Below are 16,644 nucleotides of genomic sequence, written 5' to 3' on the forward strand. Positions count from 1 at the left end.
CCCGCTCCGCGGATCGGGCAGACAGCGGGAATCTGATGCCAAGCGTTCGGGTTCATACGAACCCGAACCTCAGAGGGTTCGGACCATCCCTAATTAATTATTGGCCTCTCAGAGTGGGAGTTCTCACACTTAAGGGCCTATTACACGGGTCGTTAAAAGGAGCAAACGAGCGCTCTCAGCGCTTGTTTGCTCCTCGTTGCCCGCTCACTGCCGCCGCTATTCAACGCGGCTGCGGCGAGCGGGTGAGTGCGGGAAGGGGTGGCGGGGAGCTGCCGGGGGGGGATGGGGGTTGCGGCCCGGGTGATCGCTGATCATCCAGGCAGTCCATAGGATATAGCGGCGTCTGTTGCCGATGCTCCTATTGAACAGAGCGCCGGCAGCAGATCGCTGCTATATCAGTCGCTTGTTTTTCAACATGTTGAAAAACAAGCGACTGCAACGATCAGCCGACATGAACGACAGATCTTGGATTAAAAGCAGCTATCCGAAGGTACAAGTGGTTTAGGGGGTCAGATTGTGGGTAGAGTCGACTTCCTCACAGACGCTTTGGAAAATGAAAGGTGGAATCTGATTGGTTACTAGGGGCAACTGAGCTAGTTTCACTTTACACCGTTTTTGATAAATCTCTCCCTAGGTATATATTTATATATACGGTGGTGTATGTATATATATATATATATATATATATATATATATATATATATATTTATTTATTATCTATATTCTAGGTATACATTCATAAATACATAATAATTCTTACGCTTTGGGATGGAGATTGAGATTGAGTTGTTTCAGTTATAATTGAAAGGGGGGGGGGCAGCCCCATATTAATGACTATGAACTTATAATGGGATGTCCTAAAATATCGTCCCAATACTTCCCCCTTAAATCTCAACTAACATATATTATACTTGTAGGACACACCAAGTTAAATATTTTCACACATACATACATTTATCAAACATGCCTCCCTCACCTGATATGTCTGCTCTTTTTCTCCTATTGTTGACAGCTCCTTGTTTAGGTTACCCACCACTAATCGTCTCTAAAGGCCCTATTCCACAGAACGATTATCGTTCGTATTCGGCCGATATCGGCCGCTACTGACGATAATCGTCCCGTGGAATAGAGTGCAACGATCAGCAGACATCGTTCATGTCGGCTGATCGTTGCAGTCGCTTGTTTTTCAACATGTTGAAAAACAAGCGACTGATATAGCAGCGATCTGCTGCCGTCGCTCCATTGAATAGGAGCGTCGGCAGCAGACGCTGCTATATCCTATGGGCTGCCCGGACGATCAGCGATCCCCCGGGCAGCCCCCCCGCAGCTCCCCGCCGCCCCCTCTCGCACTCACCCGCTCGCTGCAGCCGCGTTGAATAGCGGCGGCAGCGAGCGGGGAACGAGGAGCAAACGAGCGCTGAGAGCACTCGTTTGCTCCTCTAAACGACCGGTGTAATAGGCCCATAAGGGCCAGTTCACACAGAGTAAAATCTGCGGAATGCCTCAGTGTGACACTCTTTCTCTGTGGGAGGGCTCGTGCGTGCGACCCCTCCCATAGAGACACTGTGTCACACTGAGGCGGGCAGGATTCAGCCGCGGAGAGTTCTGCCGATTTTACTCTGTGTGAACTGGCCCTAAAAGAGAATGAATAAAGAATGTATAGAGATAAAGGGGGAGATTTATCAAACATGGTGTAAAGTGAAACTTGCTCAGTTACCCTTAGCAACCAATCAGATTCCACTTTTCATTCCTCTTTTCATTCTCCACAGACTTTTTGGTAAATGAAAAGTGGAATCTGATTGGTTGCTAGGGGCAACTGAGCCAGTTTCACTTTACACCATGTTTGATAAACCTCCCCATAGGGTGTATAATATATATATAAGTATGAAAACTTTACTTTAAATATATATACGCCAGCCAGACCACTGTCAAGCAAACTATATTAGTTGAGATGGGAATAACCCTTTAATAACAGTGCCATATTGGTATATGCCAGGTGGCATGTTGGCCTCCTCTGACATAGTTGCCCAGTTGTTATAGCAGCTTATATAACAAGTTTCCATTGTAATATATATATATATATATATATATATATATCTCAATTGGACAATATTCAGCTAAAGTTTATTCTGATAGGAGAGCTGATGTCATGCAGCCAGAAAGCCTAGCAGAGGCGTTCGTCAGCACAGGAACGTTTAGCGCCGGAACCTTTCAGACGCTGCTGTATTACATAGGCGGGACCAGTTCAGTGAGGGACCTGTGTGTAACAAGCCAGCGTGTAACGGGCAGAGGATCTACGCCGGGGGCTATGGAGTCTGCTGTGCCAGCTTAGTACACGAGAACATCTCTGCTCGGGTACCCTGACAGATAGGCAGAGCGGGGTTGGAGGGTGCAGGGCATGTGAGCGCCATATTGTGTCCGATTTCCTGACAAGAACTAGTGCTCGGCGGAGCTCTTTACTGGACGGACTTTAGAGAGTTGTAGGACCCCAATAAAGCCAGCGCTACGTGGTCTGATGCTTTGTCCTTACCGAGGCTTTATATGGCGGCTAGAGCTCAGTAGTGTTTAGAGAGGGTACTATGTCCATTCTATACTGATTTTGAAGCCCCCCTCCCTTGTTATAAGGGTCATGGCATACTGATACAGGGGATAACAGGGGCAGCTCTATGTGATGTGTGCGCAGGAGTAGGTCAGGCTGTACCATGCTTTTATTTCTGGCTATAGATGGGTATGAGTATGTGAATCTCTTGTACTACTAAGCAGTATACAAGCAGAGATGTATCTGACCCGGAGGAAGCCAGCTTTATATCTGCGGGAGGACAGTAGGTGAGAACATCATTTTTTTTTCTCTTCTCCTTCATCCATTTCACATAAAGGGATAACTTTCGAATGAATAGATTGTGCCACCCTGTGCAGGGCATCTGCATTGTTTATGCTGACATTAAGGGGAATCTTTCAGGTCCATATGGGGTACAGAGCTGCAGGCACAGATATTTGATGGGGAGATCAAACAAATGATGGCTTTGTCTTTGATGAGTGCGATTTTATGACTGAAAGACAAAGTCTGCTAGTGAGATTAAAGTCCGGTGAAAATTTTTATTAAAGGATTGTATGGCCCCCCAAAAGTTATACAAATACCCAATATACACTTATTACGGGAAATGCTTATAAAGTGCTTTTTTCCCTGCACTTACTACTGCATCAAGGCTTCACTTCCTGGATAACATGGTGATGTCACGACCCGACTCCCAGAGCTGTGCGGGCTGTGGCTGCTGGAGAGGATGATGGCAGAGAGATGCTCAGTGTCCCTCCAGTGCCCTGTGTCCCTCAGTGTCCCCCTGCCATCATCCTCTCCAGCAGCCACAGTCTGCACAGCTCTGGGAGTCGGGTCGTGACATCACCATGTTATCCAGGAGGTGAATCCTTGATGTAGTAGTGCAGTGAAAAAAGCACTTTATGTGCATTTCCCGTTATAAGTGTGTATATATGTGTGGTGATTTGTATAACTTTTGGAGGGGAATATAATACTTTAATATAAAGATTCGCTGGACTTCTCCTTTAGGGTAGCTTCACACGTACTGTATCGCAGCGGATTTGATGGTGCAGATCCGCAGCAGATTTGATCTAAATAACTGAACACACCATCAAATCTGCTGCAGATCCTGTACGTGTGAATGCACCCTTAAAGTCAAAGGGTATCCAGAAAACCCATTGTCATTGTGGTATTCCACTAATGAGAACCACACAGATGTATATTAAATATCAGCATATATTTAAAAGAGGCTATCAGCAGGTTAGACGAATCTAACCTGCTGAGAGCCCCCTTTACCGCCTGGGACATTGAGGAGAAAGATGTCTTACCTTCCTCTTCGGCGCTGGTCCAGCGCTGTTAGTCAGCGTAATCAGCATGCTCCTAAAAGTGCTCCCAGCCGAAGATTACACTAACAGCGCAGGACCAGCGCCAAAGAGGAAGGTAAGACATATATCTTCCTCCTCAGCATCCCAAGTGCTATAGGGGGCTTTCAGCAGGTTAGATTTGTCTAACCTGCTGATAGTTGCCTTTTAAGTCTGGGTTCATATTATGATTGTACCATCTGTGGCACTGTGTGGATTGCACTGCATCATAACCAAGCCAGTAAATGGAGTCACATTGCAACCCACATGTAGATACAACCATGACCATGGGTTTCTTGTGACTGCTGGGTTAAAGTCACAGCCACTTTTGGGTCACAGTGCAACGCAACCCTACTAATTTTCTTTCGCTGTGATGTAGCACAATCCACCGTTCCGTTTGTTGATCTTTGTACTTCTCTTTCCTATTGGATCCTGGTTGGCTTGGGCACAAAAACTGCAGTGTCAGTTTCCCAAAAAACTGCCATGTGTTTCCAGCAGGAATGGCTGTAACCAATGGAAAGGGAAGACTTACAAAGGTGGCGTAGGATAGAAGTGCAGGAATGATCAGGGAAATGAGGAAAAAGTAGAATTGCAGACATATTTATAGTCTTATGCAAGGGACTAGTATCATGGGGATGAGCAGAGGTCGCAGCACAATCTTTTCAGCAGAGTAAAAATAATCCAAGAATGAGTATAAAATTTGGAACACTGCAAATAAAATATGTAATTGAAAACTATCAGCATCTTAGAAGTCTCTAAGCTGCTGTTATTTTCCCATAGACAGGACACTGATTAGTGAGGAGGGGCAATCGGGCAGTATTGCATTCTCATTGTCCTGTGCGCTATAGAAACATAACAGCAGGTTGGAGTCTTCTCCATTCCGTTCCATTTAAGAGGTTGCAATTTATGCAGGAAAACCTATGCTTTAATTAGCAAATTTAAGCATTTCTAAATATATCTGCAACTAAAGTAAACAACATATACACAGAAAGTTAGTTGCTAGTGTTTCCTGTTAAGCAGGTTCCCCAATGAAGTAGGACCTCTTATATGTGAATTCCCCCATTAGCCAGGTCCCCTCCATACGTATTAACCCAAGTAGCCAGGGCTACTATTGCCTGTACGGGGGTCTGACTCTTTTAGTGCGACACCTGGGGATTTTTATGCTTCACAATAGATGTATGCAATAAGAGCTACACCCAGACTTTAGTTTGTATATTGGAACCTTTTGTAAGCAGGTTTTTCTTCATTTTTTTTTTTTAGTGACATGAAATGCTATTTGAAACCTTGTGACTTATTTTCCGCCATAGAGAAACATGAAAGTTGCATGACACGTCATCATTTTCTATGGCGAAAAGAAGGAACTCATGGGCTTAAAAAACCTTGTAACTAGGTGAGACTTGTAGCAGAGCTGTGACAGAATTCCTATTTGGTTGCGCCCTATGGGGTTCCTGCACCATGCCATGTAGAGAATTGTGCAGTGTGCTTTTAGAGAATGAAAATGTTGTAGAATCCGGTTTGTACTATACTTTGCACATGGTACAGTGTAGTGTCTGGAAGTTGCAATGTAGGCATATTTATTTGGCAGGTTTTTCTCCACTTAACAACATATTTGTCGCTATTATGTCCATATTGTATGTGGGGCTCCTGTCGGTCTAATATTGTGCTTTAGTATCTACACATTTTACAAACTCTGGCTTATCACTGCACTGTAATTGAATACTACTTCTAAGGCACTATCATTTTATCAAACTTCTGACATGTCAAAGCTAGGCACCTGTCGGGGTCCAGGTGCTGAGAACCCTGACTATTGGTAGTACAAAGGGGCAGACTGCAGCAGGGTGCTCTGTGCCTCTTCATTTCTGTCTCACTGCTAATGTAGAAGTGGACGGAATTATAATGGAGTCCTCTATGGAACTTCCGATAAGCACGTCTGCTGGAAGTTCCATAGGGTTCCCTTATAATTCTGTTCACTGCTGCTTTAGCCCCAACAGAAATGAAGAGGTAGAGTGCATGCCCTGCTGCGTCTGCCCCTTCATTCTACTGATCGGCGGGTTTCTCAGCACCCAGACCTCAACTAATACAAATCTGTGACACTTCGCTATGACATGTCAGAAGTTAAATTGATACATACACTTTTACTGAGGTGCATCTTTGTGGTTAGAGCATTGGTACTGGTATAAAGTAAGAGAGCGTGACCCTGCTCAGTTGTATCTCAGGATGGTATATACTGTAATGGAAGGAGATGCTGAGCCCTGTTAGGTTATGCTTCCCTTACCCTAATTTATCATGTAACTATTATAAAGCTATAAATGCATGATCCTAACACTGCCAATCAAACCCTAGTAGCAGAAGCACTATGACACAAAAATTCTGCTCTAATTTTATGTAATGTAGGGAACCTCTTCCTTCCTTACAATATATGCTTGGATCACATTGCAACACCAAGAAGGAAAAGTTGAGAAACTATGGAAATCTACAAAATATACAAAACATCTCAATTTATTCACTGTCAAGCACCTTGCGCAGCAATATATCTGCTTCCACCACCAAACCAGTGTAATGCTAACCTGTCAGTATGCCTAGAATAAAGGTTAGAGGGGCCTGGCTACCATATATAATGCCACCCTACACTAATCCCTGCATTTCATTTTAGTTAATTTTTTTACTTTGCTGATAGCCGAATGGGCTATAAACATTAATTCAGTCCAGTTTTATTAATGCTTGTGTACCAGATTGATAAGCCTACAGTGGCACGACTGTCTCATCATGGTTCAACTTGCTTTTTAAGTTGACTTATTTATGAACTTTACATTTTATTTTTCTATTACAGGTCAGGCCTTTTTCTTGGGATCCTGCCCAGAAAATGCAGCATCTTTAAGCTTTTCCTAACCTGCTTACTACTTGGTTTTCTTTCTATGCTCTGGCTGCAACTCAGCTGTACGGGCGATGTAAGGAAGCAAGAAGATGTGCCACCCAAACAGTCCTGCCCTCCTCTTCCCAGAACTGTAAATGAGGATCCTTCATGGGGTCCACATCGTCTTGCTTTGCTTGTTCCTTTTCGGGAACGATTTGAGGAACTGTTAAGTTTTGCCCCCCATATGCACCAGTACCTGTCTGAGAAAAAGATCCGGCACCATATATTTATCATAAACCAGGTGGATCATTACAGGTTTGTATGTTCTCTGTAATGTTTTATCATTGCATCTACTTTCTATTGCAGTTGATAGCTGCAACTGACTAAAATATCACCACTTTTGTTATTAGGAAGTGAAATAATTTAATAATAAAGAATAATAAATTTCTGTCTTTTATTTCTTTCTTTCTTTATTTAATTAATTAATTAATAGTGAATGTTTTTGACCTCCCTTGTAAGCAACCTGTTAGTATTGGGAATCAATCATAGCTTCATTGCTTCTTTATTATTTAGGATATTGCAACTGGTAAGGTAATACTGAAACTTCAGACTGGGAATACAGTTCTACTTGTAAAAAGCCATTATCCCTAATATTCTGAATTGATTTTATTTCAGTGTAAGCATGTTAAAACTTTACTTGCATACCACCTGGCAACTAAAACGGTCTTACTAGTCCACATATGATGCTGCTACAATGGTTCTCAATCTTTTTTTTTTCAGGTTCTGAAGGCAGGAGAGGCATGATGTCACACATGGCAGTTTTTTGGAAAACTGCCAATGCAGTTTTTGAGCCAAAGCCAGAAGAGCAGGAATCCAGCAGTATAAAATCCTTCCTTCTTTGTAGTGCCTGTTCCATTTGGCCCAAAAACTGCCCATGTGACAGAAGCCTCAGGGAGCTTTAGTTGTCCCGTAACTATCAGCTCCTCTCAGTTCTTAATGTTTGGGAAGCCAGCAAAAAAAAAAAAAAAAAGAAAATAATTAGAAAGGGTACATAGTTTTTAAAAATCTATTTTCGTGTTAGTTTGGGATATTAAAGGAGAAGTCTGGCCAAAATTATTTTTTTATATGTTATTACTGATGGAAAGTTATACAATTTTCTAATGTACATTAATTATGGGAAATGCTCATATACTGCTATTTCCCTTAATTTAGTGTATCAGGAAGTGTTAGAATTCTCTCAAAAGCAGTGACGTCACGACGAATGGTGTAATTCCTATGGAGTGTCCAGCAGGGGGCGCACTATATATAGAAGTCAATAAGTACCATTGACTTCTATATATAGTGCGCCCCTGCTGGACACTCCATTGGAATTACAATGGATGTGTATGTAAATGTAATATACAGTGTACATTTATGGAATACTTTGGGGAGCAAGTGTCCTTACTCCTCAAAGTATTCCATAAATGTAAGCAATCAGTACATCACAGTAAGCCTGTCGCTGCGCCGCACTGGACTACACTCAACTACTACTCTCATCACCTGCTCATAGCATGAGCAGGTGATGGGAGGTAGTAGCTGGGTTATATCGCGATGAGATCGCTGCCGCCGCTGATGCTGATTCTGCCGGGCGCAGGGGGAGCCGCTCATCACTGTGCAGCAGCCTCATCCCCCTCCTGCTTCTTCCGGGATCCGGCCAAACTTTACATTATCTGATGGCTGGCTCCCCGCCCGGCCACCGCTCTCCGATCACACATAGCGGCTCCGGGTGCTTTCTGGTGTCACTGGCCGGCACGCGTGATCGGAGAGCAGCGGCCGGGCGGGAAGTCATCCATCAGATAGTGTAAAGTTTGGCCGGATCCCGGAAGAAGCAGGAGGGGGATGATGGCTACTGCATAGTGATGAGTGGCTCCCCCTGCGCCCGGCAGCATCAGTGGCGGCGGCGATCTCATCGCGATGTAACCCAGCTACTACCTCCCATCACCTGCTCATGCTATGAGCAGGTGATGAGAGTAGTAGTTGAGTGTAGTCCAGAGCGGCGGTTCGGCGGGCTTACTGTAATGTACTGATTGATTACATTTATGGAATACTTTGGGGAGCAAGGACACTTGCTCCCCAAAGTATTCCATAAATATATTCAATCAAAAACACTGTATATTACATTTACATATGCATCCATTGTAATTCCAATAGAGTGTCCAGCAGGGGCGCACTATATATAGAAGTCAATGGTACTCATTGACTTCTATATATATAGTGCGCCCCCTGCTGGACTCTCTATAGGAATTACACCATTCGTCGTGACGTCACTGCTTCTGAGAGAATTCTAACACTTCCTGATACACTAAATTAGGGAAATAGCAGTATATGAGCATTTCCCATAATTAATGTACATTAGAAAATTGTATAACTTTTCATCAGTAATAAACCAGGTATCCAGCCAGGTATCAAACCAGAATCTTCCCCTCTATGTAGTTCGAGTTAAAGTATCCTTATTAGTGTTGGGCGGATCTATCAAAATGTTCTGGTTTGGCAACATTATCCAAACCTCAACGTTTGGCATTTGATTCCTCGTGGCTGCAAAAAATGGGAAGCATGGAGCCATCCTATGGCTGTATCCATGTTTTCCAGGACTCCAAGCTTTTGGGTTTAGATAACGTTGCTGAACTCAAACAAATTGACAGATCCATTCAAGACTAATCCTTATATTTTTTCCTGTTTTTTCATAAAAAATAATTGAGGGTTACTGCTTATCTGTAATTAGAGATCATTCTATTGGGGATTAAAGGTCCTATTACATAGAGAGAGAAATTGTCTGCTAAGTCAGGCAGATATCACCCTGTGTAATAGAAATCAAAGGGATTTAGCAGACAAGCTCTCTTTCAGCATGTTAAAGGAAACCAATCACCTAAAAAAACGCCTGTTACGTTATGGAAATGTGCTGTAGCAGCACCCAGCACACTTCCCAAATATGCTTTTTCACCCCCCCTCCCTGGAATGTACAACCCGAAAACTTACTTTATAAATTTGGCGCCCAGATGACTACTTGGGGACGATTTACATACAGCGCGCCAAGTTTATAAAGTAAGTTTTCGGGCTGTACATTCCAGGGGTGTAAAAGCATGTTTGTGAAATGTGTGCTGGGTGCTGCTACAGCACATTTCCATAACATAACAGGCGTTATTTAGATGATTAGTTCCCTTTAAAAGATAATCCTCCGCCAGCCTCACATCTCCCGATGTAATAAGACATGCATGGCCGAATAAAGGAAAGGGCTGCAGGAACATTGATAGTGATGATCATATAGCCCTGGATGCATGATTGAGCCGTGTAATATGGCCTTAACTGTCTAAGCCTGTTCTGGAAAAATAAAGAATCTAAGGATAAGGTTGCTCCCTTAGGGTACGTGCACACTGTGGAATGGCGACTGATAACTCGTTGCGCATTCCGCAGCTTGCACCGCCGGTGGACTGTGGCGGGCACACGCGTCTTCGCCCGTGTCATAGACTTTATTCTATGCAGGGGCGCATTCCGTTGTCCGTCCAAAGAATGAACGCGTTCATTCTTTGGACGGAGGGCGGAATCTGCCAGTGCATAGAATGTAGTCTATGACACGGGCGGAGACGTTGCGCGTCTGCCAGCGGGTGCGGAATGCGCGACGGGTTATCCGTCACCATTCCGCAGTGTATACCTACCCTAAATGTGGGGGCAGTAGGTGTAACATGCTGTACTGCTAAGGGAAAAAAAATTAATACACATCTAATCCTATTCCCTAGATTCTCTGTCTTCATTTTTGTGTGTTATCAGACCAGGTCTTTGCTTGTCATTTTTAAGAATTTTGATGTACATTCTTAAAAATAATATAATATAAACTGCTATATATTGTCTAAAATAAGTATCATAAATAAGTATAATGTCCTTATTTTTTTTTCTATTTGTTTTTTAAATTATGTCCATAAACTAAAACCACACGTGATATTTTTTGGAAGGGAGATTCAAGGGTAAAGCACCAGTTGTGTTTCATAACATATTTTCTGTTCTTTATCAAGGTTTAACAGGGCTTCTCTGATCAATGTGGGCTTTTTGGAGAGTGGGAATGATACAGACTACATCGCTATGCACGATGTTGACCTGCTACCTCTTAACCCAAATCTGGACTATGGATTCCCAGAAAAAGGTCCCTTTCATGTGGCGTCCCCAGAACTGCATCCCTTGTATCATTACAAGACCTATGTTGGGGGGATTTTACTTCTTACCAAACAGCATTATGAATTGGTGAGTGTTCACTTTATACTAAACCTATGAGAATAGAATGTATAAAACATCCTTTGATGTAATTTTCCTTTCTGTTATGAGAAGTGATCACCTAAAGTGTTAGGCCTGAGCTGAGGTGCTAATGATATGTACCTAATAGATTCCTCTCAGGTATTATGTTGTCACTACATATATTAGCTTGAGTATATAGCTTGCAGAATTGGTGGCCCCGCCTTATTGGCCGTCATTATTATCTGATCTGGGGTGACCTAACTCCTGGCACTGCCAGTCACCAAACAAAGCTCTGTAGTTTTGGTAGCCCTAATATTACAGACCCATCTCATTCATTTGAATAGGACCAAGCTGTAGCGAGACATAGAGCATCTATTTCCTGCATCCATTTTCTGTCTGTAGTATTTTTTATCTTTATCCTCTATAGCTCTATTTCTTTCTGCCCACTATTTCTGGTCTCTGTATCACTGTGTATATGTATAACGTCTCCAACATTGAGATGTATGGGGTCAGTGTTGAAACCCTAGAATAAGACATCAGTTTCCTGTGTAATAATCCTTTAAGTTCCCTGTTTTATGAGCCGTCTGATGAAGCGATACTATTGAACTAAAGAGCTTGATGAGGCAAGAAAGTGTATAATAGACAGTTGCTGATGAGGACAAGAGCTGTAATACATGCCATGACTCTTCCCTCTGTAGGTTGTTAGACTGTAAAATAATTATAAGTTACACAACGTTCCTCTATTCATTTTTATTGTCCTCTTTAACATGTTCATTGTATTCTTCAAACCTATAAAATAATGTGTCACGTAATGTGACAGCTATTAAACTCAGAAAATGATACCTTGTTGGCGACCTGTAGACGAAAGTCAGTTACCGTAAGGTCATGTTCACACGCAGCAGATATGTTGCAGAAATGTTAGTGGCGGTCCCTTTGACAGTATGGGGTTTGCAGAAATCTGCGCACATGCTGCAGACACAACCCTGTAAACATGTATGGGCTGTATTTTCAGTCACAGCTACTCTGCTAGTATGTGGACTGTGCACTACTTTTATCACTGAACAATGTGCATTGTAATGTAATTATAGCTGTAGATTATAATATAAGATTTTTAAAAGGGAATTTAATCCCTGTTTTCTCAATTACGATCTATGGTTATTAGTAATGCATTCTAAAAGGTTAAGCAGTTGGCACACATTTATATACACTAGAAATATGTAATATGGCGCCACTTTAAACCAGAACCAGTATTCACACAGTTTCAGCTGACTTCATTTTTTTTTATCTCATACAGTGTAATGGAATGTCAAATCGTTTTTGGGGATGGGGTCGCGAAGACGATGAGTTTTACCGAAGGATCAAAGGAGCGGGGTTGCAGGTAGCAGAATATTTTCATAATTTGTGTATATTTACTTGTACTATACCTTTATCTATATATGGTACTATCCTGTTAGTAATATAAAATGCTTTTTTTGTGTTGAGTGTTGTTGAGTCAGGCATGAGTATACAGTAAATAAAGATTAATGGATTATATATGAAGTAGAGGCAGGATTATAGGGGTGATCTCTCCCCCTTTTGTAATTGAAGACAGAAGTGAAGCCATAAATAAAATCATATTACATTACTATCCATTACCATCCATGTCCATAAATAGTAAAAGCCGAACACCCTAACTGCATAGACACAAGAAAAGGGGGTGATAACCCATATTAAAAAGTATAAATCTTTATTACCATTTTAAAATACACAGTATGAAAATGGAGGTACTACAAGAACCAGCAATATCTGTGTGAAATAAACCACTATGTGGCAAAAATGTCCAAACTCCACAATAATATGCACACATTAGTTATATAGGAACAAAGTTATGTTTTAAGTGCAGACAGTATAAATGACTGAAATTAGAAAGACAGAATTAGCCTATGAAAACTCTGCAATCATACGGGAAACATGCATTGGTGTTGTCCAGCTGTGCAGTCTGTCTTCAGCATGGGCAAGGGAATCTCTTCCTAAAGGCCGTATTAGACAGCCTGACCCGTGCTGCAAGTGAGCCATGATGTGTTAGATCGGTGCTTGTTTTTCAAGCCTATTACACAGCTCGGTAACCGTGCAGTCCTTGCTTTAATCACCCATTGGCCACGCATTGCCTAATACACAGAGAGATGTGTGGCCGGCAGCTGATGATTTTTTGAAAGACAACGATCAGCCGACAAACGAGTGTTTGCTTGTCGGCTAATCGTTGTCTCTGTCACGTGGGGAGATATGTCTGATTTGGTAGATAATCCTCCATGTAATAGGGCATTAACTTGTGAATTTCTATAACCACTGAGTTATCAGTCGAGATAGGGGTTGGGCATAATGAAAAATCACTACCCAATGCCTTTATTCTCTGAGAGAGAAGCTGCAGCTTACCCCTTCCCTCACCATGGAGAACACATGAATGCTCAGCTGTGCCATACATTACTGTGTATGGATAGGAGAGAGAGCTGATCATTATTAAAGGTGTATGGGCCACCATTACTGAGTAGACCCATGCCTGATATGAGCGTTGATTAAGCAGCCTATTAGCTGGCACCATTATCATGTAGGCTGGGCCACCTGAACCATCGCTGGATCATTCTTGAAGCATGTTACTTTCATCATTGTCTACCACGCATCCCCTATTATACAGTGAGACATGCGGACGATGAGTGATGGTTTTTAAATTGCCTTAAAAGATGCGATCAGACGGCAAAAGCATGTTTGCTGAGATGATCATTGGGCTTCTTATATGGGGCATAATCATCCGTTTTTTCTGGTAATTGCCCCTTGTGTTAGGGCCATTACTTAGCAGTTGTTGATTTTGGAATATGGAGGTTCTTAGCATGGCACTGCCTTCTATATGTCCTAATAGGGTATTTGCGCAACCACTTTATTTGGTTTCATGGTCTTTATAAATTAAACTGTGCTGTCACGTTGGTATGTAAAAGACAGACCAAGAGCAGACACGCTGGCGACACAGGAGTAGCACAGAATCAATAAGTATATTACACCCTTTTATCCTTAAAAACACTTTAATTGTAGGAAACACTGCCTGTTAAAGGGGTTGTATTCAATTAGATAAACATGTCTGTTTTGTACTAAGTATTGGTTCTACTATATACATTACTGTGCTTGGTTATTATCAGGTTGCTGCCTCTTTTTAAGGGAGCGCTTCCAAAAATAACATTAACTTGGGAGTTGCTGGTTGTTCTGTTTTAAAAGTTGCACCAAACCTTCTCTTTAACACATTGACCTCTCGGTATTTCAGTTTTTTTTTTATTTTATATGGGATTAGGAATCAGTAGTATGTAATTAAACAATATATTCAAGGTTCTTATTTTCTTAGAATTGCATGACATCCCAGCAATTAACACAGTGTGTCGCCATCATAACAATGTGTCTATTCCATATAATGCTAGGCCTGTTTTATATAGTGAGCAAATTATAACTTGTATTTGGCAAATTACTGTTTTCATGAACTCTGACAAAGACATTTGCTGATGAATGATAAATTTATTGCATATTTTGGTATTTACCGATTTCCTTGACCGCTAATTGGACCAGTTCATTTAGCCTTAAATTGACTTCTCTTGTAGGCTTACTAATATATTGCCTATTTCTGTTATGTCTTAACATGTTGCATAATTCTTTGATGCTTGCGGTGTTATATGCGGTTTGTATTGTTCAGGTTGCTTTTAAGCCACATTGATATTGTTTGTGTTTTATTTAAGCTCTTGCGACCAACAGGAATTAACACAGGATACAAAACCTTTCACCATATACATGACCCTGCATGGAGGAAGCGTGATCAGAAGAGGATTGCAGCTCAGAAGCAGGTATAGATAACTTATTTGTGTTCTGCATTGAAAGCAGTCTAAAGATTTGTATACATTTAAAGAAAAAAAACTTCTAAATCAAATGGTGTTAGAAAGTTACATAGATTTTTTAACTTACTTAAAAAAAACAAACTCAAGCCTTCCAGTACTATCAGCTGCTGTATGTCTTACCAGAAGTGGTGTATTCTTTTAAGTCTAACATAGCACTCTCTACTGCCACCTGACAGGAACTGTCAAAAACAGTAGAGGTTTTCTCTAATGATTTGCTCCTGATCTGGACAGTTCCTGTCAGGGACAGAGGTGGCAGCAGAGATCACTGTGTCAGACTGGAAAGAAAACTCCATTTCCCATAAGACATACAGTAGCTAAAAAGTACAGGAAGGCCTGAGTTTTTTTTAAATAGACGTAAATTTACAAATCTTTATAAGTTTCTAGGACCAGTTGATTTAAACAGTTTTTTTCCCCTGCATACTACCCCTTTAAACCTGACAGACAGGATAACCTCTAATAAGAAAAGGGTTGAAGGACTTGATTGGACCCAGAGGTGCATGGTGCACACTAACTTACTTACTTACTAACTTACTTACTATCTAGATGCTGCTCAAAGTATTGATAGTGGCGTCTAGTTGATTAGATGACTGGGATCATAGAATGCTCTGATGCCAATCCTTGGCCACGACTGTCAGAGGCAGAAAATGGAGAGGACATAAACAGTCCAAAGCTTTAAGAGGTTAAATTTATCCTGCTTTATCTTTAGCTGTTCTCTGCCATTGTTCCTCCAATGACTGGTATAAGCTAAACATAAATACGCTGCTCATTTTTCATGCATGTAATGTAAAAATCTGTAAAAAAAAAATTCTTTGCATTTTAGGAGCAGTTCAAAGTGGATCGTGAAGGAGGGCTACACAGTGTCCAGTATCGCATTGAGTCTCGTACTGAGCTGACTGTTGGTGGAGCCCCATGTACTGTGCTTAATGTACAGCTGGAATGTGACTTGAATGAGACTCCATGGTGTACTTTTAGCTGAACTTTTAAGGCAATTTTTTTTAAAATTAAATGTCTCCTAAAACAGAGACAACGGCCTTTACGCCCGGAGGATGTACAACTCCGTAGTTAGCAATGAACTGTAAGAAATTTTATATATTGTAATAAAATTATGACCCATCTTATCTTATTTGGTGGGGTAATGTGTTTTGCTACAATGACTCTTGGCGTATACTTCTGATGCAATGGACTGTGGAACTGGAGAATCCTAGCAATTATATATTTTTTTTAACTCACATATCTGTGTTTCAGTGTAATGTGTACTTCTTTCAGATAGAGCAGGAAAAAAACCCTCAAAAATATAGTTCAACACTCTCTAATCCTAGTCGGAGGCCGACCACTTATATACCAGTTCCACCTGGTGAGTAGAGCCCCCTTAAAGTGACTGTACCACCGGGCCCAGGCTGAAGCACTGGAGGCGGGCCAACCCACCCTTGTTGGGAGCAAACCCTAGCCCCTCTATGATAGGGTTTTTTTTATTGATTCTAATGGAGTCACATCATGGAGGGGCTAGGGTTTCTCCCACTGGGGGTGGGTCGGCCCGCCTCCAGTGCTTCAGCCTGGGCCTCGTGGTACAGTCACTTTAAGAGCCTGACTAAAACTTTTAATATTGCTGTTTTAATGTATGACTTATCCAACAAAAAATGTTAAAGGTACGTACTCTTGGGCCTCTGTTATAGATATGGTGTTTCTTTATACCCCAGTTAACTTGACTGGTGGTTTGTAATATTC

General features: G+C 41.7%; 1 protein-coding gene across 1 annotated transcript; it reads left to right on the plus strand.

Moving 5' to 3' along the window:
• The first annotated feature begins 2,242 nt into the window (after window positions 1-2,242).
• Window positions 2,243-16,042, plus strand: B4GALT7 (beta-1,4-galactosyltransferase 7). Its single transcript, XM_069955348.1, has 6 exons — window positions 2,243-2,826; window positions 6,725-7,063; window positions 10,795-11,020; window positions 12,306-12,389; window positions 14,764-14,868; window positions 15,740-16,042. The coding sequence occupies exons 1-6, from the start codon at window positions 2,777-2,779 to the stop codon at window positions 15,893-15,895; spliced, it is 960 nt and encodes a 319-aa protein (XP_069811449.1). The 5' UTR covers window positions 2,243-2,776; the 3' UTR covers window positions 15,896-16,042.
• The last annotated feature ends 602 nt before the right edge of the window (window positions 16,043-16,644 follow it).

The sequence above is a fragment of the Dendropsophus ebraccatus genome, chromosome 1 (assembly GCF_027789765.1).
Source record: "Dendropsophus ebraccatus isolate aDenEbr1 chromosome 1, aDenEbr1.pat, whole genome shotgun sequence".
Lineage (NCBI taxonomy): Eukaryota > Metazoa > Chordata > Amphibia > Anura > Hylidae > Dendropsophus > Dendropsophus ebraccatus.